The 27,784-nt window shown below is 36.3% G+C and overlaps 1 protein-coding gene across 11 annotated transcripts in view; it reads right to left on the minus strand.

The window, feature by feature from the left end:
* Positions 1 to 27,784, minus strand: part of NPAS3 (neuronal PAS domain protein 3) — a 591,061-nt gene that overhangs the window by 50,905 nt on the left and 512,372 nt on the right. For all 11 annotated transcript variants that reach the window (XM_064423979.1, XM_064423977.1, XM_064423983.1 and 8 more), the window contains one exon: positions 3,913 to 4,031. In XM_064423979.1, coding sequence (XP_064280049.1) covers positions 3,913 to 4,031 — 119 coding nt within the window. The remainder of the gene's footprint in view (positions 1 to 3,912; positions 4,032 to 27,784) is intronic.

The raw sequence follows: 27,784 nt of genomic DNA on the forward strand, positions 1-27,784 counted from the left end.
TTCAAGAGAGCAGTATCAGGTCATGAAAGTTTGAACAAAGAAAATTCTAGCACAATCTGACGGGCAAGTAAACATGACAAAACAATAATAGGATACGGTAGAAGAGTAGAAAGTGTATCACTGGACCTGAAAAAAATAATTTTGAATTAAAATTAGCTTTGACATATGATTGAGTAAGTCAGAGAGTAGAAAAATTGAAGTTGGGAAAACTTTTAAGTGGACAGAACTGCGACCCTCAAAGAGAGGAAAATTAAAATAAAATAAAAAAGAAGATATAATCAAAATTAAATACATAACCATATTTCAATGATGAAAAAAAATATTAAAAAAAGATGAGTTCCATTTTCAATGGAGAACAAACAGAAAATCTCCAGCATGTGTCTCAGACAACAGTTGCAATGGTAATGCATTCTGAATTTTGCAGTGAATGGAATTATAATATTTTTTATTTTTATTTTTTTCCATGTGTTTTATCAGCTGACTGAATTTTATTTCACTGTATTATAAGATTTTAAATTTATTAAACTGAAACATTAATAACTCTCTAGTACTGTATGCAAACTCTTTTCCTGCAAACCTCTGAGCCTAAGACCATTAAGAATGGGAAATTCTAATTCAAGGAGAGTGCTAGGAAACAATGAAAGGGAAAGAGAGAGGAAGGATTAATCATGTAATCACTTTTCCACTTACACTTTTAAGGTAATATAATTCATGGAAAAAGGCCATTACCTCCATCTTTACGTGTAATTCAGAACTAGTTATATCAGTCCAGGAAGGGACTATAAACAGGTTCATCTCGTGTCAGAATTGTCTAGAGCAGGGTTTCTTTGAGGCATACAGACGTGTAAATTTATCAGTATGCTTTTTGTTACAACATTGCTTTTGATAGAAAATTAGTTTTGACTAGATAAACCTGAATTATAAATCAATTTCATTCTTGGACTGTTTTCACTTTTATGTGATTTTCCTGAGGCAGGGACCGCTCATTCTGAAAACTGACTAAGCACCTTGTGGACCACCTCAATCATTTGCAGTCTACAGGAAACACTCACCAGCAGTCCTCAAAGTAAGGCAAAATGAGGATGTGGTTCTGAGCTCAGCAAGAGTTTGGATCAACACTTCACAAAGATGAAGAAATTTTGTCATTGCTGGAGGTCTGAATCCATGGGAGCTGAATACCTTTGAGAGAGCTAAAATCTGACTCATATCACAGACAGCTCCTAGCACACTGCTCCCAAGGAAAGATTGTATGCTCATTCAGGGGGGTTACCTCTGAATCCCCTTACAGGAGCTCAAGGGAGGTGTTAGCCAAGAGCCCTTGCATTTTACAGATGGGAAATTCAGTGCTCTGTTGCATTCTGAAGGCGGGAGACGATGACTCCTTAGTCAGCCTGCTCCACCAGGATTTCCTGCAGGAAGTCTGCTGCCCATGACCCCAGCTGGCACAGGGTTTCCTAAGTGCTGAAGTACTTCCAGGGATCTCAGATGTAGAACTTAGACAGTTTTTCCCACGATTTTTGTTAATGTTATGCAACTATTCTTCCCTGTGGATAATTTCTTGTAGTTGTACATCCATAAGGCTCATGAATATTTCTTAATTTTGGCCTTAAGTTTGTTCTAGTACTGGACTTTTAGAAATCAATGACTAAGATTCCTAAAAGTAACATTTACTACAGTGGTTGAGTTTTATTATGCTTGTCTGATACAGCAACTGACAAGAATTTTTAAACATGGAAGTTCTTAAAGCTTGGTTAAAAAGATGTTCACTTGATCCAAATTTTCTAAAATAAATGTACTGTTTTTCTGGGGCTTGCTGTGGCCATGGATAATGATCCTTCCATAGAACACAGAGTGCCAATAACTAAGCTTTTGAAAAACTGTAAGAGTGCAATACATATTGCTGGACACAGCTAAATTCAGCTAAATACTGCCAGTTACAAAATCCTTAAAAACATAAAAAAGCAGAAGAATTGCACATCTATTTTTACACCTGCCTAGGGCTTGTACACTGTTTATGCACTTTGACTCAAGCTGACTTGCCTTGTGAAAAAAATTGGAAAAACTCCAATGTTTTATTTACAGGCAGTTTTGTTGGCTTTCATACTTTTTCTTTTTATCCATTAATTGTGTTCAGAAAAATGGCTAAAAATGATATCTGACCTTTCAAAACTAATTTTGCTGTACTTGTGATATCCCAGTTATGGTTTTAAATACTGCCATGAAGCATTAGAAATTCTAAGAGAAATTAAATTGTATTTACATGATAGACATTACCATGTCTTTTGAGCGAAGGGTCTACTGTGAATTTCAAAAATTCCACTGTAATGAGTAAAAACCCCACCTTGTGAAGACAGCTTATATGTCCTATTCTGATATTGAACTAAAATTAGATTGTCAGGAGTCCAAGAGAGAGAATGACAGAGTCATTCACACACCTACCTTTTGCTCCTATCTACATCTGGCAAAAAAGTGAGACTACAAACCACAAAATTCCCTATGTTTAGCCATTACTATTGCATCAAAAATATCCAGTAAAGTACTCTGTCAATCTAATTTTGTCTGAGCCTGGTGGACCATACCTAATAATGAGAATTAGTTTAACTTCAATGACCTGAAAAAGCAAGATCTCTTCCAACACAAACCATTCTATGACTCCATGATGTGCCAATTAATTAATTAATTCATTCATTCATTCATTCTCCTTCTTCCTCCTAAGACACTTTGGTGTCAATACACTTCCTGGTCTTGATATCCCCCTAGACTTGTAAGCATGAACAAGTACTCAGTGCATTCCTTCAGCTGTTGACAATTAAACAGGACACAGATCAAAACTTGTGATGCCTTATGAATCCATTGCTTTGGACTTAAAACTTCTACTAGCAATTAAAACTTCTCCTAGCACCAACTTTAATCATCTTGTCCCAGAAACCATCCAAGACCAGGACTCACAGCCACTTGCTTGCGAAGAAGATATTTCTGCTAGATTTTTACTTCCCAGGTAGCTACCACAATGCTATATTCTTAGAGAATTTTTTGGGAAAAGTGAGTTGGGGAACTTTACTTTAAAGTTTCTCTAAATCTTCCTCTAAAAACTAAAACAAAATGGTTGTGAAAGCTTTTAAACGAACATTGACAAGCAACTTCTTTAAATACTCACACATTCTCAGACTTACTTTCTTGCACCACTCTTTTATCTTGTATAAAACTTAATGGATGACATATTTCATTCCACAAGTTGACAATGTTAAAAATGTGCTATTCCTTCTAGTTTTAGTATACTGCAAAGCTAGTGATAGCTAAAGGCGCTATGAGCGATACACGACTGAAGAAAAATGAGATTACTGCTGATAAGGAACAAGAGACATTCATATCTTAAAAGAGTCTGAAATCCAGCAAATATGATCCCCAGCAGCAGATGCCCCTCAGACAGACAATGAAAGAAAAATGGTGGAAAAGTACTCAATGTGGCTCATTGTTTCCTACAGCTGGAATGGCAGCAAAATGGAATAGCCTGCTGCCTGCATGAAGAAATCCAACCTCTCTGGGAAAAGCATAAACCAAAAATTACTAACAGTCTAACAAAATGAGCAGTAATTTTCCACTGTGGGAAAAGTGATGTTACTCTGACTTACCTTCTTTGGTAAAAGATACTTTTACTTTGGAAATGTTGCTCTTTTCAAGACTATGATGCTGTTATTGTCAACATTTATCATAGTAATGATCAATTTAATGGAAGTGCAGTACAAAAGCCAAACCCCAGGCTGAAAATATGTATTAATGATTCTTTAACAAAAGGAATGAGACATATGCAAATGTGAAATAGCTCCTCTCTCTGTCTATTAAGGTATTCCTGGAATACGAATGAACATAATTAAAAAATGTCAATATTTCATGTTACAGTGCAACCCTTACCTTGTATCCTGATGATTTGATGTGCACTCCTCGCTTGGTCAGTGTAGATTTCATTCGGATGAAAAAAGAGCGCTCTAGAGTGTTGTCAGTGGTTAGCAAACTGGGGTTTGTAGATTCCACTAGAGAATAGAAAAAATACATATACACATAATTTAGATTTTATATTTCCCCTCTAAGTTATCTTTCAGGTGCAATCCTTGAACTCACTAAAAATAAATGACTGATGGATGCTAAGAGTGTTGTAATCAATTTACCTCATTTAGAAAATGTTTATTTAGCAAAAAAGAAATTACAAAAATATACATATACTCAGTATGTCTAATTTTCAAGTAATTTTTCCCATAGAATTTTTAACAGAGATTTGTCTCATTAACTCTTTCTTGCACAATTTAGCTGCGACTGGAGTTGGAGGGTATGTCGCTAGAGTGTATGACATTGTTTTAGAAACTGCTCATCACTATTTTGTAAAAGGCAAAGTCTCACTTAGGTAGCAATTCTCTCCTGAAATAGGCTGCACATTCTACAGATTTTTATTCCCTACTCTCTCCTCAACTGCAGTGATACCTGAGTCAGTGCTGGATTTGTATACCTTGGTTTCCATATTACTGAGGCTAAATTAGGGCCTTTATTATCAATAAAACATTAAACAACCTGAAGGCAAGAATTCTTAAGTAAATGGCACATATTATTATTATTATTATTATTGTCATCATATCATCAATTTTTGGTGATTAATTAGTCGTTAATAAAACATTTTTCTAGTCCAACTGAAGGGATATTAGTTGCTCACAACTAAGTATAGCTCTCACCTGCACTTCTCCCTCCCTTAACTGCAACCACTTAAATTACTTAAGACTCTCAGTGTAAACCATGATAAAATAGCATCAGCACTGAGGTAATTCTTTATACAATCTTCCTGATGATTCCTATTTTTTAGCCCTGATAATCAACTTATGACCAAAATACTGTTAAGGGGAAAATTCTGGAGCAGTTTACAATAAACAGGCATTATTTGAGATAAAATAAATTTCAATTTCAGTGAGGAATTAACAAGGAACAAAAGAAATACTTTGAAATTGTACTTCTATTGTTTAGGAGAACCATACAAACTACTAGTAGAAAGTGTATCAGTATTTAAAATGCATTTGTTATACAGTCAACAGAAGTGCAAAAACTTGTTTGTGAGTAAAGGATTATATTGAGTTGTCCTTGATTTAATGTGGTCAGCTTGTCTTGTGTTTGTGACATTTCAGCTCTGTTGTGATAACTGACAACAGTGCCCCTTTCTTTAGTGTGTCTCTTAAGATTTTTTGTTTTAGAGAGCATGAATTTGATGTCATTTTAAATGTACAGCTCTTTATCACTCGAGGGAAAAGCAGAGCCATGTTATATTTAGTACTTTCATTTCTTCTGATTAAATATGAATTACTATGAAATTTTTCTCATCATCTAACACACCATAATACGCCAACAGCTTTTTAATACACTGTATAAGCACAAACTTCTGCTCTAAGAGTTTAATTTGCCCCTCTAATCCAATCACATCAACCTTATTTCTCTTATCAGAGATTCCCATTTTGAATTAAATGAGCTCATTAGTTTTAATCAAAAGCAGAGAGATCAAAACTTAAACGTAAATGCTTTAGATCAGAACTGTCAGTCAGCCGTGCAGTTCTATTTTACTAAAACACAAGATCAGAGACCCTTAGAACCAATTTTTTCTCGTAAGGGATGCCAAGAGCTTGAAGATGCTATAGCCTTTTTTTTTTCTCCCAAGGACAGATTATACATTTAAGGTTAGACTTAATTTAGAGTATTTTTTTTCATCCTGGTGGAAATGGGAAAGTATGCCATTCTGCTGTTGTCTCTTTCACATTTATTGGTGCAGGTCCTTGGAGAGCTGAACAAATGTGAAGCCATCACAATCCATGCAACAAACCTGTCCTCAAAAAATTCAGCTCTGTTCAGCAATATCACATAAGAAATAAAACTCTGAAGGGAAAGGTATTTTTCAGGGTGTGGGACAGTGAAACCCTGAAACAGCAGCCAAAATCACCCAGATAGCAGCAGTACTGGTAAGGTGAGGACCATAATTAATTATTATTTTTATTGTACAGTACGGTGCAGTAGTTAAAGAGTACATTAAGAAGCCACAGCATGGGTGCTTCCTGCTGTGTGAAAAAATGCTAAAATCAGCTTAACAAGTGTAGCTGTTGCAGTCCAGCACATTATACTCTAGTACAGGCAGTAAGTACAATATGTCCTCCTGTGTTCTAATGGTAATTACCTAAACATACAGAATTAAACACACGACATCTTATGCTCAAAAAAGGATCAGGCTGTAATACATATGCAACATTCCCAAAAAATGGAAATTAAAATTTCTCTTTCATACACAGTTAAATGAAAGAAAGGATAACAACTGACATACCATAATGTGTACTTGGCATTGACATTTTTTAGGCTCATTTAATCATATATCATAAGATTAACATAATTTTGCTGTTATTATACTATGTATAAACCTATACATCTCTAAGTGAATATTATAAAGTGCACATATTTTATCCAACAGACTGGAACAGCGTCATACAAATATGTATTCTAAAGTGTTTGATTTTTTTAACAAAAAGTATCTGAGAGTGTATGTGTGAGATGGGATTGGTTACCTAAAAGTCCAGAACAGCTTATGAACAACATGAATTTCTCTCAAGAGAGAACCATTAGGGCTGATACTGCAAATCTGCATTCAGAGTTGCACCCACCCACAGTAGGTACTATAACAATGCTGATGGTGATTATGCATGCAGGATTTTAAAAACAGGATGTGCACAGAACAGCTCCATCGATGTCAGTGAGAAGTGCACAGGAATATTTGGAATATGGTCCATTATGAGTTCTCAGGAGATGGTTTTAAACACCTTTCAAATTTTTTTTTCAAGTATGACAAAGCAGACTTGCAATCTGAGGAATATCAGAATGAAACTCTAGAAATTAATTTTTGATTTTTAAAAAAAAAATAATCTAAAACCTTTACCAAGCCTGATATAAACAAGGTCCACTTGGCTTATACTGTAGAAACAAAAGGCATCTTTTTACACTGAAAAATAAGCTTCTGGCTTGAATTTACTGAGTTTAAATGTACTGTTGAGTTATAAACTTCTGAAACTGTGAGTTTAGAATGTTAATTATGTGATAAAAGTCAATGCTTACTGCATGTGAATTAAAGTATTTTACACTGTCAGACTTAGAAGTAGAAAAAATAAGTCTGGGTTGTCTTTGCAAAGCAGGTAATTGTGTACTCTGTTGGGAAAGCACTTGCCTTTGTGTGCCCTTAAACATCTTCAGCAGATACTACTAAAGGAATAAACGTCGTCTCTTTCTGCTCCCAAAGCTGATAATGCAGGATGAGATTTCTAGACACAAGGAACGCATTTTCCATTTCAAAGTGAATGAAGCTGCAATCTACTGTACCCATACAGAAGTGTCACAAATGTTAAAAAGCTCAAGTAAGAGCCACAGAGGCAAACGGGAAGATATGAAAGAGCAGCCAATTCACAAAACTGTTTTGTTGTCTTCTTAACTTACTGAGATTAGCTCTGTTGGTCAGAGCACCATGCTAGTAATGCCAAGGTTGTGGGTTTGATCTGTGTATGGGCCATTCACTAAGGAGTTGGACTTGATGATCCTTGTGGGTCCCTTCCAATTCAGAATATTTTGTGATTCTGTGAACTATTCTAAGCATTTCTTTGTGTACAAACCCTGTATCTCTGATCTCCCAATGGGCTTTGCTTTGGGAATGATCTTGGCCCCAGACAAGCTGGAAGAATTCTTCTGAGTCTTCTGATGGCACATAAACATGTCCATCACTGTCTGGAGGACTGAGGTCCATGGCTCTCATCCTGCAGGGTTCTGCAGAGGTGCTGTATACCTCTGTGTGTGCAGTCTGACTACTTTAATGCTATGGAGCAAAACAATGTAAACCAATGCAAATAATTGCTCCTACAGAGCAATAGCACAAGTACTGTCCCTATGAGTGATTCACAAGCACATTCAAATTTAGATAAACAATTTGTCCCCCAGGAAAAAAAGAAGTTCCACATTTGATTTATGTCTTAAATAACAAAAAGCTGCTACAGTAGGCTGCATAATGTTCACCAACTTCTGGGCTTTTCTCTTGACAAGCATTAAAAATAATTGAGAGGAGAAAAATGCATTTTTGCATGCCAAACAGAGAAAAAATAGGCTTCTCATTCTTAGGAAGAAAGGAAGTTATAGAGGGAAAACCAAAAACCAACCAAGGAATTTGAGATTGGTGGAAAAAAAAAAAACCCTTATGTTTTAACATAAAGGATTTTCTGGATTTTGTAGCATTTTAGGAAGGTTTCACCTGGCTTTCATTTCACTTCCTTGAAAACATATGTCCATACATTTTTAAAAAGACATTCTCAAATACCAACTATACAGCCTGCTCTTAAAAGAGAAACAAAAAAAGAGAACATGCAAAACAGTCAGAAAAAGGGAGCTCTTTGCCTGTTGTCTTCTACATTTGCCAACCTCTTCTCACATTTTCCTAAAGTCTTATAAACCTTTGCATAGGGAACTGAGAATCATTATATTCAGATAAATATATAGGTAATATAAATCTATCATTTGCAGTTGGGCTGGGTGCAGCTTTTAAATGTTTCTCTTTCTTCTGTGCAGTTTATTGTATGTAACCAGGCATTAAAAGACAAAAAAAAATTAACCTTGAGTACTGAACTGCCTTTAATCAGAAAAGTGACTCACAAAAAATCACTATTTGCCAAGATCATTCTCTCTCACTATCTTACAGATCAAATTTGATCATTTTATAAACTAAAAGATAGATTTTCACAACTACTAACCCAAAAAATAAGAGGCAAAATCTACAAGTTAAGACAATTTATTTCCAATAAGTGCAAGTTACTATACTTAGCAATTGTGCAGATGAATGGTTTTAAGTGAAGTGGGTTCAGGCTGATCACAGGCTGAACATGGGCAAGTAGTGGAAGCTAAAATTTTTTCTAGGAAACTGCTGAAGATTTCTGGACTACTTGGATGAACCACTGTGGCCTACTTATGGACATTGGGAGCCTGCCTGGAGACCAACTAAAGAGCACAGAACTAGCAGATCTATAGGTGCTCTCTCGGTCTCACCAGTGTACTTGGCATCCTGAAAAGTCAAGGACTATATGAACTACTTATTTAACATTTTGGGTGGCAGAGGCTCATTCATCCTTCCAAAGCAATTCTGTTTCTAAAAGGAGGAATTACATTTTTGCTGTAAGCTGTCCCAGTTATAAACAGGAACTTGAAATGCTGAATAACCAGATTTGGATCTGAAATTCACGGTACTTTTAGGTGACTGGGTAAAACTCATAAAATTTCTGTCTTGTGATTTTCTGTAAAACTGAAGAAGTCAAGAATTGGACCAGATTTTAGGTGACTTAGTTCCATTCCTTCCTTTATATAGGGGGAATAATACTGGAAGCTGGATAAGCCATCACTCAAAAGGGGAAGATTCAGGACAGCTCTTTCAAAAAAATGAAAGAAAGATGACTTCTTATAAAGAATTTATATCTAGGTAATGTTTTCAGACAAGATAATAAACTGTTCTTTTTGATCACCCTACCTCCAAGATTAAGACAATACACTTTACATGACCTATAGGCCTATTAGAAATTCAAAGGCATATAAACTTTAAATGCTATCAGACTTCTGTTGAAAGTCAGATCTTTTAATGGTTTATCAGTTGGATTTTTTCCCTACTCTTATCTCTCCAAATTTTCCAGATCCAAAAACTGATGGTATGGCCTAGATTGTCTTATGCAAAATCCTTAATTTTTTGCAAACAATTTGATATTGAAGCATTACATGTAATATATTTGTTTCATTTCCCTCACAATTTTTAAAGAATATGCTATATATATTTACACCTAGAGATATCAATATTTTTATAATCACTGTAATTGCTGGCCTATAGGCCACATGTAACGGTGTACACTGTTAAATTTAGATGTTTGTTTGAAACTGGGAGAACAAGAGACTAATTTAGATATATCTACATTTTTTAAATGTGATACAAGTCCATGCATTCAAGCAAAACACAACTCAGTGAAGCAGCAGTGAATACAACAGCCAAGGAAGTGAGAGAACATGTTTAATATCTGATCTACTTGCATACTATAGTTTGGGCATAAAAAGGGCTGGATCTGCAGAGAAATAAGCCATGCTTTGGAAAGTTATCCTGTAGTATTACATACAATGAGCTTTCACTGTTTGCTTTTTAATTCAGCTATTCCGAGGTACTGACTTATGGAGGAGAAACTGAAGTAAAAACTCAGAGGCAGGCATTTAGTATTATGAGACATTTTTGAATGTTCTATTAACCTTGCAGAACCAAAGTAATCTGAACTACCCTTATTGGACTAATAATCACAGAACCACAGAATAGTTTGGGTCAGAATGGACCTTAAAGACTGTCTAATTCCTACCCCCCTCCATGGGCAGGAATACCTTCCACCAGCCAGGTTGCTCAGAGCCCATCCAACATGACCTGGAACACTTCCCAGGGATGGGGTGTACACAACTTGGGCAAATATAGTGTCCACCTTTCTCATAGTAAAGAATTTTTCCTCATATCTAATCTAAACCAAATCTTCTTCAGTTTATTACCACACCCCCTTGTCCTGTCCCTACATGCCCTTGTAAAAACTCCCTCTCCAGCTTTCTTGTAGCTCTCTAGCTACTGGAAGGCTGCTCTAAGTTGTCCCCAGAGCCTTCTCTTTGTCAGAGTGAACAATTTAATTCTCTCAGCCTTTCCTAGTATGAGAGGTGTTCCATCCCTCTAATCATCTTGGACTGCCTGGACTGTCTCCCAAGTAGGTACATGTCCTTCCTGTGCTGGGACCCCAGAGCTGGATGCAGCCCTGCAGGTGGGGTCTCACGGGAGTGGAGTAGAGGGAGGGAGTCCTCTACTGGCTCTACTGGCCATGCTGCTTTGGATGCAGCCCAGAACAGGGTCAAGTAATACTTTATTTAATGCCTCAAAGCTTTCCTTTTTGTGCACCTCCTTCTATTTCTTTTCCTTCCAGTCTAGAAATGTCTTATCAGGCTATTAATTCCCAACATCTGCAATTTGCTTCCCATGTAAACTTTATCCCACAGAACTCTTTACATATCTGGTAAAATAAAGAATGAATTAAGAGCCAGGACAGAGCTATAAATAAAATTGCCAGGATGAATCTATGAGTAACATTTTTGTTACACTATGACATTGAAAGACAGATTTTACAACAAATTTTGGTATATCAGTGATCTGTGAAAGACACCGGGCTTTTTTCTTTGTAAGAAAACAACATGATAAAGATTTGTTATTAATGGAGCTAATCATCATAGGAAACCTTAACGCTGAAAAGTGTTTGAAAATGTTACAGTCTACTGGGCTTCAATCCATTATCTAAACACTCACAAATGTACCCATACTCATCCAATAGACCAGAACAACTCTTGAAGAGCTGTTATAGTCTTGTGAGTGAGTGGTACTTAAACCATCCTGTGTATGAAGTTCAGACTTCTCTCTACATTTTTACATGTAAGGTTAATTTGTTTTAAACAATAGAATAAATAATCTGACCTGACCTGGTTTCATATGAGGTTTCATATGAGGTCAGCAACACTCTTACATTTCCAAGGTGCAGTGAAAGTCCCAAAGAAAATTAGCACAGTGATAGCATTTCCTTACTGTTTACTCACTTTGCAGCAATTCTAATAAAGTTTGAAACACAACACACCCAATGGATGGGAGAGGTCCTGATATTAGGAGAGTGTAGTATCATAAACAAGAGTACATCTCTCCTATATTAAGGAATGTTTATGGATAAAAGAAACTGAGAAATGAGAAAACAAAAAAGGAAAAGAAAAAAAAGACACTGACTAGTTTTGAAGGTAAAAACTTCGCTGAATTTCCCAAGGACTTTATGGTCCTGTGAGAAATAGAGGACTAGATGTTTAATCTTGTTTGAGATGTGGCTGGTTTCCACAACTTAAATGATCATTATCCTTGCTGAGAAGCTTCTTATAAACACTTTTAAGCATTTTGTTTCAGCACAAAACTGCCATTAAATGCTGATGTTGCTCCCCCTCTTTCCTGCACTAGAAAACTGAGGGTATTTTTTCTTTCTTGCTAGTTTTCTGCTCTTGCCTAGTAACTTGTGAATCATTAACTGACACTACAGAGCGTAGCTGTGAAAATAACTGTGGTTTAGAGCTGCCAATAATGGCCCACTAAAGTTCCTTCCCAGCACATGGCATAAAAACACCTCCAAGAAACATTAAAAAGTCCCTTCTGATGTTGCTTAACATTGCCAGCCTGCTTGGGCTTAAAAAGCACAATAAAGAGGTTGCTTTCCAGATTTTCATATGCCAAATGGGAGGTGCTTTTTGGTGAGGCTTTTCCCTGAGGGAAAGGAGAGCAGCTGAGTTACCTCACGCTGCAAAGTCGATGTTTGGATGATCCCACTCTAGGGAAACATACACAAGTGCCACAGTCAAGCTGCTACTAGTGGATGTGTCTGTACTAAGCAACTAAGCAGTAGGAAAGTTCAAGAGAAAAAAAGGAGCATCATAAAGATACTCTTTGGGAGCACATGACATCCAGCAAAAGCCATTATGCAGCAGCCTGAGTATGCCAAGGAACAACAGTATGAATACAAAAAGTGAGTGTTTGAAGTCTTAGTGGAATTCTCTGAAAATATAGCCACTTGAGGAATCTATTTCTTCAGAAAATACCTTTTGTGCTGCTGGGATATTTGGGGGATTCTATTTTCAATACCTGTGTTCTGGATCTAGTGGAGCAATGCTTTTATCACGACTATAAAATGGTTATGAGCCAATTCCTCATATGAAACAGTCAGTAACAGTGGAGCTTTTTAATGACAAACATGATGTCAGACAAAGGGCATCAGGACTTAGTCTTTGTACTACAATACAAAATAACAATACATAAACACCTTTGTGAAAGCAGCTTGAAACCCCATGTTTTCTATTAAAAAGTCATGTTCAATCTTCACTGTTGATAGAACAGAATAGCTAACACAGAGAACACTGTATATCAGAAAGGTCAATACTTATTATGAGCTACAAATATATTTTTTTCCATCCTTCAGGCTGTTTAGCGCATATCACAGCATGAGCAGCTGTCTTCTTTAATGCTTTTAAAATTAGAATCCCAAAGAGGAAGAAAAAAATTACATTTGCAATGATTGCTCTTTGCTTTTGTAAGTTTACTTTAATACACTATTTTATATACATGAATCTTCCATGCAGCCTAACCAAGGGGCAGTTACTGGTTGCTAGTGTCTACTGGATTGTTACATCAATGCATATAGAATCCTGACAAAAAAAATCACTTTGCACAAATTGTGTAACCTTGTTGAATAACCTGTCTAGAGAAGTACGTAGCTACTGGGCATATGTTTAAACCAGGCAAGTGCACATGTGCAAACACAGACTGATCTGCTAATGGTGAACAGTTACTGGCTCAGCAGCAATAAACAGAGGGGGCCACCATTTTCTGTTCACATACTGAAAAAGGAAAAAAAAAGGGTGCTATGATGGTGGCAGCATTTGACCTCCCACATTTTTCAAACATGGCAAGTATCTGGGCTCATCTTTGCTAACAGTGAACAACTACTTAATACTGCAAAGAGGTTTCCATTCTCTTTGGATTTCTATCATGTTGGCTCTATCAAACTGTTCTACTTTCCAAGTTTAATTTTTTTCTTAATGCATATTGGTTTGTCAAATGCAAATAAGTACTCTATAAATATTTTGAAGCATGAAAGGCAAGAAATAATTTTCTTTATAAAACAATTTTTTAGCTAATTTAGAATGGTTCAATGATACGAACTCATGCAAGTTGGATTTACACACCATATGTTGTCAAGGGAAAATATATATAAATGGCTAGAAGAATTGTCATAAGTTTAATGTTTTGTTTACAGATAACTTCATCACTGGACAGTCAGTGGCAATAGGCATGGTGCTAAGCACCATGTCATGGCTTCAGAATAATACATTTCAGAATATAGTCAAATAACACTTTTTCTTACACAAAATGTAAGAAAACGTATTTTCAGATACTCAGAATCCACTTATCCCTGTCAAAACCAGGTTTAATTAACACTGTAATTTTCCATATAAAGAATAATGGAAAAAATGAAGTAATATAGCCTCTCTCATACTTTGCCAAACAATTACCACGTAAAAAATCCCATAAATATAACTATTACTTAAACATGGAAATGCTTATATCCTCAGCACTGTGCATCCAACTGTATTTCAGAATGCCGTTAACATTTCTATCATTACAAGACTCTCTATGCAATTGTCCCTTCTCATCTGTCACATTGACACTCCATGACCCGGTCCAGGATAAGATGAATCAGACAGGCTGCTAATCCTGCAGCTTCTGAGGGATTTGCTGGCACAGCTGGGACAGTGGGTAGCTGATGCTGTTGGGACGTGCTGATCACCTGGTAGCGCTCTCAGAAGCAGCCCTCACCTCCAACACTCACGTTCCTGGCTGAAGAATGGGTGAGAGACCCAACTGCCCAGGTTTCTATATAGCTTTGTCCCTTACTAGTACAGCTGCCTTGTTCCTGTTACAGTAGTTTCTCCTCAGGACAGCATATTAAATTAGAATATGGCAACAATATTCCTAAGGTACACCAAGAGAGTTCTTACACAGATAAGTTAGCACTTATAGATTTATTTGCTTATGCAGAATTTATAAAAAAGCTGAAAATAATGACAAGTGCTATGCCATTGAAATTCAAAAGGAGTTGAGAACAAGTATCTCCAAAAATGACAGACTTGAGTCTGCTGAAGAAAAAACTCCTAGGGGTAGTTTTCCGTGGGCTGCAGCCATGCATTATTCTTGGAAAACTATTAATTCAAATTATTTAGTAAAAACAAATGTCAAGTGGACTGGACATCTTACTTTTATTATATTTTCTGCCTTTATCTATTTATTTTGCATTGTGGAATTTAGAAGGTTTTTGACAGACATAATCAGAACCTGTCATATAACACAGGAAACAGCATGTTAAAAAATCAGCCCACACTGCAGATATTTTGGCATATTTATCACAAGGCTTGAATAGTAAACACTTAACAGACAGAATTCTGGGGTACTTTTTGGTATTTTTAACAATGGGAACAATGACTTTTTTTTTCCCCATAATGCCCCTTCAGTTCAAGCACTGAACAAAACAAGGCCAGACCCATGACAATAGGAATAAGGTGATCAATAAAAATAGTTCTTCCTTTTTTTTTGGTAATCCATTTTTCTTCCTTCAGTGTTTGCAAACTGAGTAAATTGAAGAATGAGCTTTTAGGCACTGTCAAAACATGGTATGATTGGTGAAATTTCCACGGTACAGTATTTTCTGAGTTTCTCTGAGTTAAAATTTTTCTACATTGTATTTTCACAATCCTGGAGCTTGAACTGTTTCTTTTTTCTCCAAGTTTGAAGATCACCCCATGGATTAGTAAATGATTGAGGATTGTCTCTTAAAAGAGTCTTTTAAAAACTGTCAGAATCAACCCGAGACAAAGATTTATTATGAACTATTTAAAGGGCTTAATATATGTATCCCCAAAGAGCCCTTGGAGCAAACTAGAAAGGAAGAATGGAAATCTCAAAGAATGGGAAAAATCTCCAATGTCCCACTTTCTTCACACCATGATTACTGTTTACTCAAAGGATAAAATGCCTAACCTGTCACATGCAGTCTTCAGAAGCTATGTTATTGCTGATGTACAGTAAGAACCCAAAACAATGAGCCTTGACAGCAATATGCCTAAGAAAGGCAGCTGTAATTTGCTTTCTAACCTGTCCACTAACACACTAATGTGGATACATCTTGTAGAAAACGCTGATCTCCTGACCCAGACAGCAATCAAACAACTGCCAGAGCGTTTGCTGTCACATAAGCTGTGACCATTACCTTAATTATACGCTACCATGTAACAAACCTTCCCTAACGAGCAACTCTTCTCCCATCCGTGCCAGCTAACCATTCTGTCCTTGAGGACCACCACTGCAGATAACTTCAATGTGAAATTTGAAAAGCATATTCACATGCAGTCCTTCCCATAGATAAAGATATATAAAGGGAATTATAAAGAAATGTATAATATATAATTGGTAAACTTTAAGTGAAACTGGATATGACCCTTAACTATATGTTCACATATAAATATATCCATCTTGGCGTATTTCTTTGTGTTTAGGGAAGTACCTAAAGTACTTCCATGATGATATGTTTCATTTTGAGACTAAGCCCAAAGGAACAGTACATGAGTCATGGCTCACACAAATGCTTGATTTCCCTCTGTGGTACCAACTTCTAGCAGGTTACATTTTCAGTTCACTTCTAGTTTTTATATCCTTTTTTCCCCCTTCTATTGTCAGGTGTCAGGACATTCCCATTTAACTTACAAGACACCGTATCCTTATAAGTAAATAAAAGCTTGTCTCAGAAATTATCTGTGTTCTACCTCAGATGCAGTATTGGAAAAGAGTGAGGCATAGGAACCTGGTTTTGGTCTGCCTGGGTTATTAATCTCTCTTCTTATGGGATAGTTTCAACATTTTAGCCCTTCATGCTAAATCGTATGTAACCTAAATAATTCAGTGGGAAGCATCTGCAGACTTCCCATCTGCTGTGTGTTTTACTTCAGTGGGCAAAACACTTAAAAATGCAGCTATTACATCAAAAGAAGATTAGGAGGAACATGAGAAGGACCTAAATAGAAGTCAGAGCAGACAACTGAACAGCAGAGCAACAGTTGAAATTTCAGGCAAACAAGGGCAAGATGTTGCACACTTTTGAAGAAACAGAAACTATATTCAGGAGCTTTAAATAATTTTAACAAGGCAATAAAAGGAAATGGAAATATCTCAGCGAAAACACCTGCTCTGTATGGAGACTGTTATAGCTAAGGACTTAAATGAGATGTTAAAAGACAATAAAAAATGATTTTAAAGTAATAAATTTATAAAGAAAATATTACTTTTCCATTATTTAACTTTATGGACCAGGCTTTAAATTTGGTGGGTTTTTTTATTTCTAGTCATCTGTTATTAAAAAAGTGAATAATGGAAACAGAAAATCTTAAGTAGAAGGACATCTGAAGAGAGATTAATGAGATTATAAATATGTAGCTTTGAGAGATTTGAGATAAATGTGACAAGAGATTCATAAAATAATTAATGATAAATAAAAGATAGAATAAGAACAGGATATTTTCAATAAATTGAAGGGAAAACGCATTCTGTGCTGATAAACACAAAATTATTGAAATAAAAAATTTTCACCACACAACATGTAATCTATACAATTATCTATCTAACTATCGATATATCTATTTCAAAAGAAGGCTATCTCTGAGGCTAACTAGAATAACCATGCTACACTACGCACAATAAAATTTACATGAGATATCAAGTGTTCTAATTCAACTTATATGGGACAGTTACCATCCTGAAGATTTTACATGTGATTTGGAAGTATTTAGTACCAGCTACTCTAAATGATAAGATAGTGGGCTAGATAAATGCTCAACATTCACTTATATAAGTTTCTGTGTTACTATGAAATTCCTCTTCCATCTAAATATCTGTAGCAGGAAATGCTTCTCTTGTTTATTCATCCCCCACTCCCCGCGGTTTATAATTCTCCAGTAGTTTCTAAATATTCAGTAGCATAGAAAAAAAAAAAAAAAGAGTCCCTCCAGACATGGTCTTCTCTTTTCTTAATTTGCTGGCTTTGAATTGGAACATTCTTATGGCCTTTCTCTAGAAATTATGAACAGTAACATAAAGCTGATTTGTATTAAGATTGCAGTAAATTCTGAAGCTAAGGAGAACTGTGGTGAACCTCTTGCCAGTGCTTCTCTTCTTTGAGTATTGAGAAATTTAGGTACTTTCAGCTGAAGTCATTACAGGTCCTCGAATGTACTTAACATTCAGTGACCATCTTAGTAAAGCTTCTACAGGTACATTAACCAGAAAATGAACTCCCCCAATAAAGAATGCTGGAAAACTAGTAAGAACAGATGAGGAGAAGGCTAAGGTACTCAACATCGTTTTCGTCATCTTCAAGGGCAACCTCACTTCCCACACCTATTGAGTGGATGAACAGCAGGGTGGAGACTGGGAGAGCAAAGCTCCTCTCACTGTAAGTAAAGATCAGTTTCATGACCATGAACCTGAACATAGGTAGGTCTATTAGACACAATGAGACACATTTCACAGTCCTGAGGAAATTGGCTGATATAGTTACCAAGCCTCTCTTGATGAGATTTGAAAAGTCATGGCAGTCAGGAGAAGTCCCAGGTGACTGGAAAAAGGGAAATATTGAACCCATCTATAAAGGGTAGACCCTGGCAACTACTGTCCAGTCAGCCTCACCTTTGTGCCTGGGAAGGTCATGGAACAGCTTTCTAGAAGCTGTGCTAAGGAGGACAGGGAGGTGGTTTGGGACAGCCAGCATGGCTTCACCCAGGGCAAGCCCTGCCTGACCAGCCCTGTGGCCATCTGTGATGGCGTAACTCTGTCAGTGGACATGGGAAGAGCTACAGATGTCATTTATCTGGACTTCTGTAAAGCCTTTGACAGGTTCCTCCTCAAGTTGTTCTCTCTAAACTGGACAGTAAGTTTAGATTAGATGTGAGGTAGAAATTCTTTACTATGAGAATAGTGAGGAACAGGTTGCCCAGAGAAGTTGTGGATGCCCCAACGCTGAAAGTGTTTCAGGCCAAGTTGGATAGGGCTATAAGCAACTTGGTGTAGTCAAAGGTGTCCCTGTCCATGGCAGTGGGATTATAACTAGATTATTTTTAAGATCGCTTCCAACCCAGCCTATTCTATGGATCTATGATGATTTCTTCAGAACTTCAGATGATTTCTTCCATTCTCCAGCTGGCCTAAGGTGTGCCTTTGCTGCATATACATTTATATATTCAACGTGTTCTCTACATTTTCCCCACTCTACTACTTACCTGGGAAAAAGCAGTGTGCAAAGCTTGCCCACTGCCATTATAGGATTTCTTTATGAAGAATCTATGCTTAAATTGATTTCTTTAATCACTACAGATCATCTTGAAGTATAAAAGATTGTTATTACATAGCTTGTATAAGGCTTTGTAGAGAATACTAATTATAGGACTTTCCAAGAAATAATAGAGATGTAGCATATTACATATTGCAGAGTGTGCAGATTATAGTGCATAGTACATATTGAAGTGTGCAGATTATACCCTGCACATTAAAAATATTATTATAAGAATTTTAATTTAATCCTGGTATATTTTTAATGAACAATTATGAGGTAATTGGGGAAGACCATGAATCTTATATGTAAATATATTCTACAATACATATATGTTTTGCTACAAAATATAAAAATTGTAACAGTGAATTAACATGTTTTAATAAAATATTATAAAAATTCTTAGATACTGTAAAATATAACTTGTTATATGAAATTAATTTTCAAAGCCAAAAGGTAATATAAGACCAACAGTCTCTTTGTACTCTCTTACTGCTTTAGTCACAACACAGATCATTAAATGGTTTACTGGTCTATGGAAAAAGAGTTTTCTAGGTCAAAAAATTTAATTTCAGAGTGAATTTGATTAATTAACATTTTTATCAAAATACAAAAGAAAACTCTTATCTCCAAAAGATTTTGTAAAAAATATTTTTTTTTCTACTTAGGCACTCCAGATTGTCCTAGAAAATCCCAGCACAGTGCAAATAGTGACTTCATATACAAAATGTTAGTAACTGCTTAATATAATCAGATGTTAGAATAATGATAATGATTACCTCATCATATTGGCAATTTTTGCATTCTGTTAGCAAATTTTGCTTTTGCTAACATGATGCAAAAGTTGTTAATATAATGAGTCTCATTGTATTAGCAACTTTCTATCACATTAACAAAGATTAAATTTGCTAATGTAATATGACAGTCACTAACGTAAGATTAGTGTAAACAGAGACCAAAGTCTCTGTAGGCCTGCTAAAGGTAATGCTGAACATGTAAGCTATGCTTATTTGTTTTCCCTTTGCTAGCTATACCTCAAGTACTCTAAGTGTCACATCCATCGGCACTCCCTAAATGTGCTCCAGGAAGGTCCACTTTATGGAACACTGGCAGCCGTGAGACAATGATTAACTTTTGATGCAAAATCGTCAACCATAAAGTGACTTGTTAGAAGGTAAGTGAGTCATGCAAATAGATCAGCTGATATTTATAGAACATCGAGATGTGTTCATGAAAACTGACATTAACAATATTGCTGATTAATTTATATAGGGCCTCCCATGATGAGTGTACTGATGCCTACAGAAATATTGAAGAGTTACAACAAACATCCTTGGACTACATTGCTCATGAGGGTCTCCTGAAAGAGACTTCACATGTTAGGAATTTATGGCATAAGTGCCACAACATTATAAGTGACAAAGAGCCTGAATACAATGATCTTTTTACTTGTATAGCACAATGTCAAAATGGCTGCTCAACCCCTACACACCTGCACAAGTGACTTGGGAAGATATGACATGTATAAATAAAGGAAAATTAGGGGGCTTTAGCTGCATCAATGATCCCTCACTCCTCCTGTAACATTGGCACCATTCATGTTCCTGGGGTAATGCTTTCACCTCCTCGACCCAGACTTCAAGGGAGGATCCCAGACTTGAGGAGTCACAGAGAAGCTACAGTCCTTTGTGGGTATGGAAATACAGGTTCCTCTTCCCAGAGGAAGCCTAACCTTGCCTAAATGGTCTGATTTGAATGAGCATCTGAGTAAGGTGCTGTGTTAAAGAAGAACTGTGACAGACTGTGACAGACTGTTACTACAAGAGAAGTGGAGCTTTCTCTCACCTTCTATCTTGAGACTTTTAGGACAAGCCACATACCAAATCTGATCACTGTTCTTATGTCCTGTCTCAGAGCAACCTAAAAAAGGTAAGTGCTCCTTCCTGAAGTCTACATGCATCTAGTGTTGGAATATACCAGACTACAACATGTGGGTGCCAAAATGCAATTCTTGTTTGACAGAAGTGAAAATTAAATGCAACAGTTAGTCAACACAAGAACTATTTACAGTAGCAAGCAGTTAAACACCACTAAAATATTCTGAGGAGAAAAATCAACTGTTTGTCTACAGTCTAGGGTGAAAAACTATGATATCAGAAAGGCAGTAGACATAAGCTTTAAGTGAATAACCTCAGCACAGCCTCATGCAGAGAATGGCAGTCACTTGATATATAGTCTCTCTTCCCTCCAGAAAAAACACCAGTAAATTCAGCCCATATGATGTAGTAACAAAAGCTAACAGCAAGCAGGATTCCCGCAGAACAGAGCTGCTGAGCAAACCGGAAAACCGGTAAATAAACTTGAAAACTGTGCAGATAAATAAAATGTATCCTCCAAATTTTCATTTGCTTTGTGCTTGATTTGATTTCACAGCTGTTGAATAAGTTTTGTGGTCAAGCACTAAAAAGAATTCGCACATGTAGATCATGAGAGCTGTGAAGCCCTGGGTCCAATGGCACAACTGCAGGTACAATAAACCAGCTATCGAAGCAAAGGAACGGGCTGATGGGAGAGCTCGATATTTAAGAAGGTTTATCAGTTGAATACAAAGGACCTTTTGACATCAGAGGAAGTTAAAACTGGATTCACACCTTTATGTTAATATGTAGATTTCTTTTACTATAAACAGCAGGCTGAACTCAAGAAAAACTAGTTTTGTGATAAATGATATTTCAGTTCATAATACTAAAATATAAAAAGGAACAATCATGAGTTTTCCACTTCTTTTCCTTCAGTTCTTGGAATGCGATTTCTGTGAACAATTGTTTAATTAGAAGACCATTTCTTTCAGTGAAGTGTAAAAGTGAAGCCCTAACCACTTATTGTTATGAACAGTATGTGGTTTTTTCTCTGTTAGAGCAGTATTTCTGGGGCTGATTCATGACTGAATTCTAATACAGCAAACTGTATTCTGCTGATCTAAATTGCACTGGCACAGGGTGGGGTTTTTTTTGTGTGTGGTTTTTTTTTTTTTCTTTTTTTTTAAATGCAGAATTCCTATTCTATCTTGGCCAGTTTATTTGACTCTGACAGTTCACAGCTGAGCGGTTCAGAGGAATACATAGGTGAATTCCTTAATTCACCTCACTTGACAAAAGCAGGACCTGATCCTGCAAGTCAGCTTTAAAATTGCATTTGGAAGCTGTCATGGAAATCATGTGAGAGAAAAACTGGTTCTCACCATTTCAGAAAATTAGGTCACTTATTTAGGACATTAAAAAGAACTTAGGAGTTATGACTTGAGGCACACATTATATATTTCTTTGCCAGTGTAGTCTCCCTACCTAGTGCAAAGAAATAGATTCCTAATAATGTAATTATAATAAGCTAATCTGTCTTAAAAAGTTCCTTTAAAGACATATTTCATGATACAACTTTATGCCGAGTTGTATGAATGATGATGGGCCTTTTTTCACAAAGCTTCCATAGTGCCAAAGATCTTTGGATTGAGCACAAGAAAATTTAGGTCATACAAGAATAATACTACAAAAAAACAAAAGTCTTAATCAGGGCAGAAACCCTAATGGCAACTGGGGCAGGTGTTTGAGGAATATATTGTATTCTCCTAAGTGACATAAGAGCAGGAGAAACAAAGTAATTTGTTGACATTTTTTCCCCTGTGTGCTTTGTATCACATAATTGCAGCATGCATTGCACACAAATTTACTCTGCTGTTTTCATCCTAAGTTTAGCCTGTTTGTAAAATTTCCCAGTCCCATTGACAATCCTCAAACATATCCATGGATTAGCAGAGGATAGTGTTAGAGGAGATGGCCAGGTCTTTCTGGTCCACTGCCACATACATCCCTGGACACTTGAGCCATGGGAGAATCCCTGACAGGGGCAGCAGTTCCAGGATTGATGTCATCTGCTGGCCAGCCACTAGAAGTCAGCAGTCACATACACTCCTGCAATCGGCAAAAAAACCCCAACAACCAACGTGTACAGGATCAGCATCCAGCTAAATGCAATCTATGTACAGAATCCTGGATTCCTCTAGAGCACCTCAGTGTGCCAAGAGCTGCCCAAACACACACCCTTCTAAGCACGTGAAAGGTGAGCAGTGCCCAGACTTTGTACATCACAACTTCACTACAGTGTATAGAAACAAGACGTGGGCATTGCTTCTGTATGGACTACTGAGCTGACATTTCAGCATCTCTCCTGGGCTCCCTGTGCCTGGAAGGGAAGTCCAGTTTGTGGGAGGGAAGGACTGAATGGTGCATGGGCCTTCATGCATTCATGTGATTGAATGGCATCAGGAAAATGCAGAAACTACCATGAAAGCTGCTGGGCTGGATATGTCCAAACAAAAGCCATAGTATTACCATTTTGTACTTAGACAACAAACTATTATTTTTAGTGTCATGTGCTGTATTACATTATTTGATAAAAGGAAATGCAAGAGTTTGCCAAATGACTTGATTTCTATCCTTGTCAGATTATTTTGTTTAGTTTCTGATAAAAACATAAGACAAGCTTTGCAAAATTATTTTTGTGGATTCTCTTTTCCGCTTCTTTTCCCTTCCTATTGCCATGTATAATCTATTTACCTATGGCTCAATCATTGATTTATGTCCACTGAGATGATAGATACATATCCTGTAAGTGATATCAGCTTTTTTTTTGGTAAATTATATACACAGAGAACAGATACTCTGAATTGCATCTGTGAATAAAAGCATTGCAAATTGTTATTAATTATACCCTAAGGAAGATGTATTCTACCGCTGAACTTTCTGAAAAAGGAAAAAAAAAATTCTTCCCTTTACTGAACAATTTTTTCCTTCATTATGGAACAGCTGAAGAACACAGTATTGCTTTTACCATGCAGTTCTGAAAATGCCAGTTGGGTGAAAACATACTTTTGGGTACTTAAAATAAAAATATGAAAAAGTTACAATAGCTTGCATGGAAGCTCCCCATGTCCGCTTAACAAAAATAGCCTTTGAACTGCAAAGAAATTTAGTGATGATTACTGTTCACTGAAAAAATAATACAAAATGTTATTCATCTATTTCTTTTCCTGACCATGTGTTTATCTATCATTTTGCAGTTTTCAGCAGAGCAGATGTGCTATAACAGAAACAGCAGCTACAGTATTTGCTCCACATATAGAAACAACAAGCAAATGTGACTCATATCCTGGATTACATTAAACAAAATGGAAGAGTGACAAAAAAAATCTGTTAGTCTAACAACAGATTTTAATTGCAAACTAAATTGAAATTCATTTGTTTAAAAAAGTGTTTTCAAATGTTAACTCACAGATTTATACCGTCATATTTGCCAAAAATGTTAATGTTGTGAGGTAAAATCCTGTTTCTAATGAGGTCACTAGAGCTTTGTCACTGCATCTGGGGGCAAGAGCCCATCTCAGTCCTTTATTTGGTTCCCCCAGGTAATTTCATGTACACCACACAAGCACTGAGCTTTCACTTGTCTTAAAAAAAATCTTTAAGGTTGCAAATGATTAAATGCAATTAAGGATTTGTCCATAAAAACATAATCAATTATTATCATTCAGTGATTGGCTGCAGAGACCTGGACTTGAAATATGAGCTATTTGTCAGAGGGCAAATGCAAATGTCTATAACACAAGCAGGTTCTCTGCTCTTGACCTATTAAAACTTTGTTTGCTATTTTACTTGCTGGAGAACAAGTCATGCAGAAAGGTGTTGAGGAAATGAGCCAGCGTGTTCCCCAGGTGATATAAATGCTTTATCAAACTGATCCCTGCCTTGTTATGTAAACTATACCAGGTACCGTTCATTTTAAACAGAGAGATAAACAGATCTAATATGCTTCAGGGCGTCATGCTTTATGCATGAACTGCTTTTTATTTTTATATTAAAGATTTTCCTGACACAACTCTTTGCAATGAAGGAAAGCTCCAATATAATGTCTTAACTACAACCACTGCAGCACCTGCAAGTTCAAAGTATTGAGACTGATATTCCCTGATCAGATAGTCCCATGTTAACCTGTTTAATTAATTCTTAATAAACAATTAATTTTTTAGTGAAATACCTCTTGCAATGAGAAACTCTCTCACCAAAGATAAATGAAGCAATCCTCTGAGAAGGAATCTATAAATAACTTGGTCTATTTACAATATTTAGCTACCTACCCTTTGTTTTCACTTGTCTGATTTATCATTTGTTTTCTTATTTATTTTACAATTTTCAATTTATTTACAATTTTTCTATCTGATATCAGATAGAACATTCTTAACCTTTTCAGGAGTAATAGTCTCTTTCTTTTTATACCAATGGGATTAAATTCTACTTTCAGTTTTCATGGGAAAAAATGCAGAATATCACCTAAGATTTCAGTTACTTAAGATTTAGGTCCATAAGCAAGACCAGAATTTAGTCAACTGTCTTGAATTTGAGATATGCAAGATGAAAGTGAGCACATTTATTATCTTATTACAATTGAACCTACAGAATATTACAAGGATGCACTTTGAAATTATGTACACTTTTACCATAAAAATTATTTAAAAATTCCTTATGTTGGTTTAATATTCAATGTCATACTCTGAAATTTTAAGGATAATTATAGAACCCTATTTTCTTAAAACTGTATAAGAAGAAAAAGGAAAAAAGTCTTATGTGCATTGTCATATACACAGAAATATTTTTTTATCCTACCTTAAATAAGATTTGAAGTACACTTTCCAATCTGAGCCTTAACTATAGAGTCACTAGAGATACCCTTGTTATTTATCTGCTCCTACAAACAGAATTGTATGAATGCACGTTTGTATGTACTAGTCCAGATATACATATGTGTATTCAAGTGGTTTTTGTATATCCTCCTTATAACTTTCCATTGACTCATTAATTAAAAACAGTTGGTCAAAATTCTTTATAGAGCACTATTTATATCATATTCAGCACAACAGTTGTAATAACTCTCAGGCTGATAAGACTAGTAGGTTTAGTCTGCCTCAGCGCATATTTTCAAGGCTGAAAAAAATTTGCTACCTGATAAAAGCCTTTGTTTTAGCAAGCACATATGCACAAAGATAGCACAAACCCTATGATTTTAATGCTGAAGGCATCTGAATAACAAGTTTAAACTGGGTAATATAACAGTCTTCACTAGCATTTTGGTTTGTTTTCATTCATAATGTAATATTTACTTTTCTGGATACATGTTGCCTTCCCTCCCTTTATTCCATCTGCAACTCAAAATAGAAAAAAACTAATGAAATTTAACTCTCAGCAAATCTTTGTTGTGAAAGGACTGAATTATAACTTTTTAATTTAGTCAAGTAAAGAATTATTACAGTAGGACTCTAGGGCAGGAATGTGTTAATAAAATCATACTCTCTGCCTTTTCATTTAAAATAATCCCCTTGAGCTGATTAAATGAAATATCACTTGTTTAATAACTGACAGAACATTATTTTTAAGCAGAAATGTTTTGCATATCTTCCTATCCTGATTTTAATTCTAGGCACAAAGTAGTGGAGGCACTGACATCACACAAAGGGAGTAGAGTTTAGCACTTGGATATAGTTTGTCCTGTCACAGTGGCATCTATAATTTAGTGTGAAGCAGTGAGGTAGACAGAGCATTATCATTAGAAATCATCCTGAACAGGGATATAAAACACAGTCGCAATAACACTTGTCAGAAAGGTGACTGCAGTCAAAACTAATATCCAAGAGTTTCAAGATAAATGCTGACACTGCAGCCATCTTACAAAGACTTTTATTGCTCAAAAAATCCACCCCAAAATGAAAAAAAATAACCCAAAACCCAACTATGAACCTTCTCCAGAGAGAACAAGTTAGAGTGAAGTTTGTATCAGGAGCAGCACAAACTTGATAAGATTTATGGTAAATTAGGCTTTCTGGCTTAATGACTTTAATCAATTTTTCCCACCACCCTCTCCCCATTATCTGGAGTATATTAGTGCAATACTCAGGTGAATAACTGTGCTGCTTCCAGGTTCAATCCCTCTCTCTGCTGCCCACTTCCTCAGCCTTTTTATTCCTCAAAACCCACTTGATTTTCTTAGTCTTACACTCATCTCTGTGTCGGAATGCAGATGTTGATTCTACAGTCGTTTACCACTGGTTTTGGTAACTAACTGCAAAGCCACAAGGAATCTCCCAAATCATAAATGTAGCCTTGAAACTTGGAGGTAAGCCTAGTAATTTCATTGTGCTTGTTTCTTTGGCACCCACAATGCCATCTATATATCCCTGTATACATACACAGAGGCACAACAACACTGCCTCTTCAGTACACAGCATCTTTGCAGGTGTACTGCAGGACAAAACATAGGTGTGGAGTACAAGGTATCTCTCCTGCTGCAGGCATCCTGTCCTGGCCAGAGACACAGAATGGACACAGTGGTTTGAGCGCCTGTGGAGCTCGGCATTCCAAGTTAGATGACTTCCAACAGTGGATAACACTGCTAAAATCTCTAGGCTCTGTTCTAGGCCCCAGCCATTTTCAGTGCATCACATATTCTGAGCCCAATGTTATTTATGTAAGAACCACCATTTTCCAAGATCTACTACTTTGTGTTTGAAGAAAGCAAGCAGCAGGTTCTTCAGAGAAGACCTAAGTGTAATGTGTGAAGTGATCAGCTAGCAGAAGCTCTTGAGCTCCACTACGCAGTATTATGTGATTTTATAAAAACTCAACCAC

Source organism: Passer domesticus, chromosome 6 (genome assembly GCF_036417665.1).
Source record: "Passer domesticus isolate bPasDom1 chromosome 6, bPasDom1.hap1, whole genome shotgun sequence".
Classification (NCBI taxonomy): Eukaryota; Metazoa; Chordata; class Aves; order Passeriformes; family Passeridae; genus Passer; species Passer domesticus.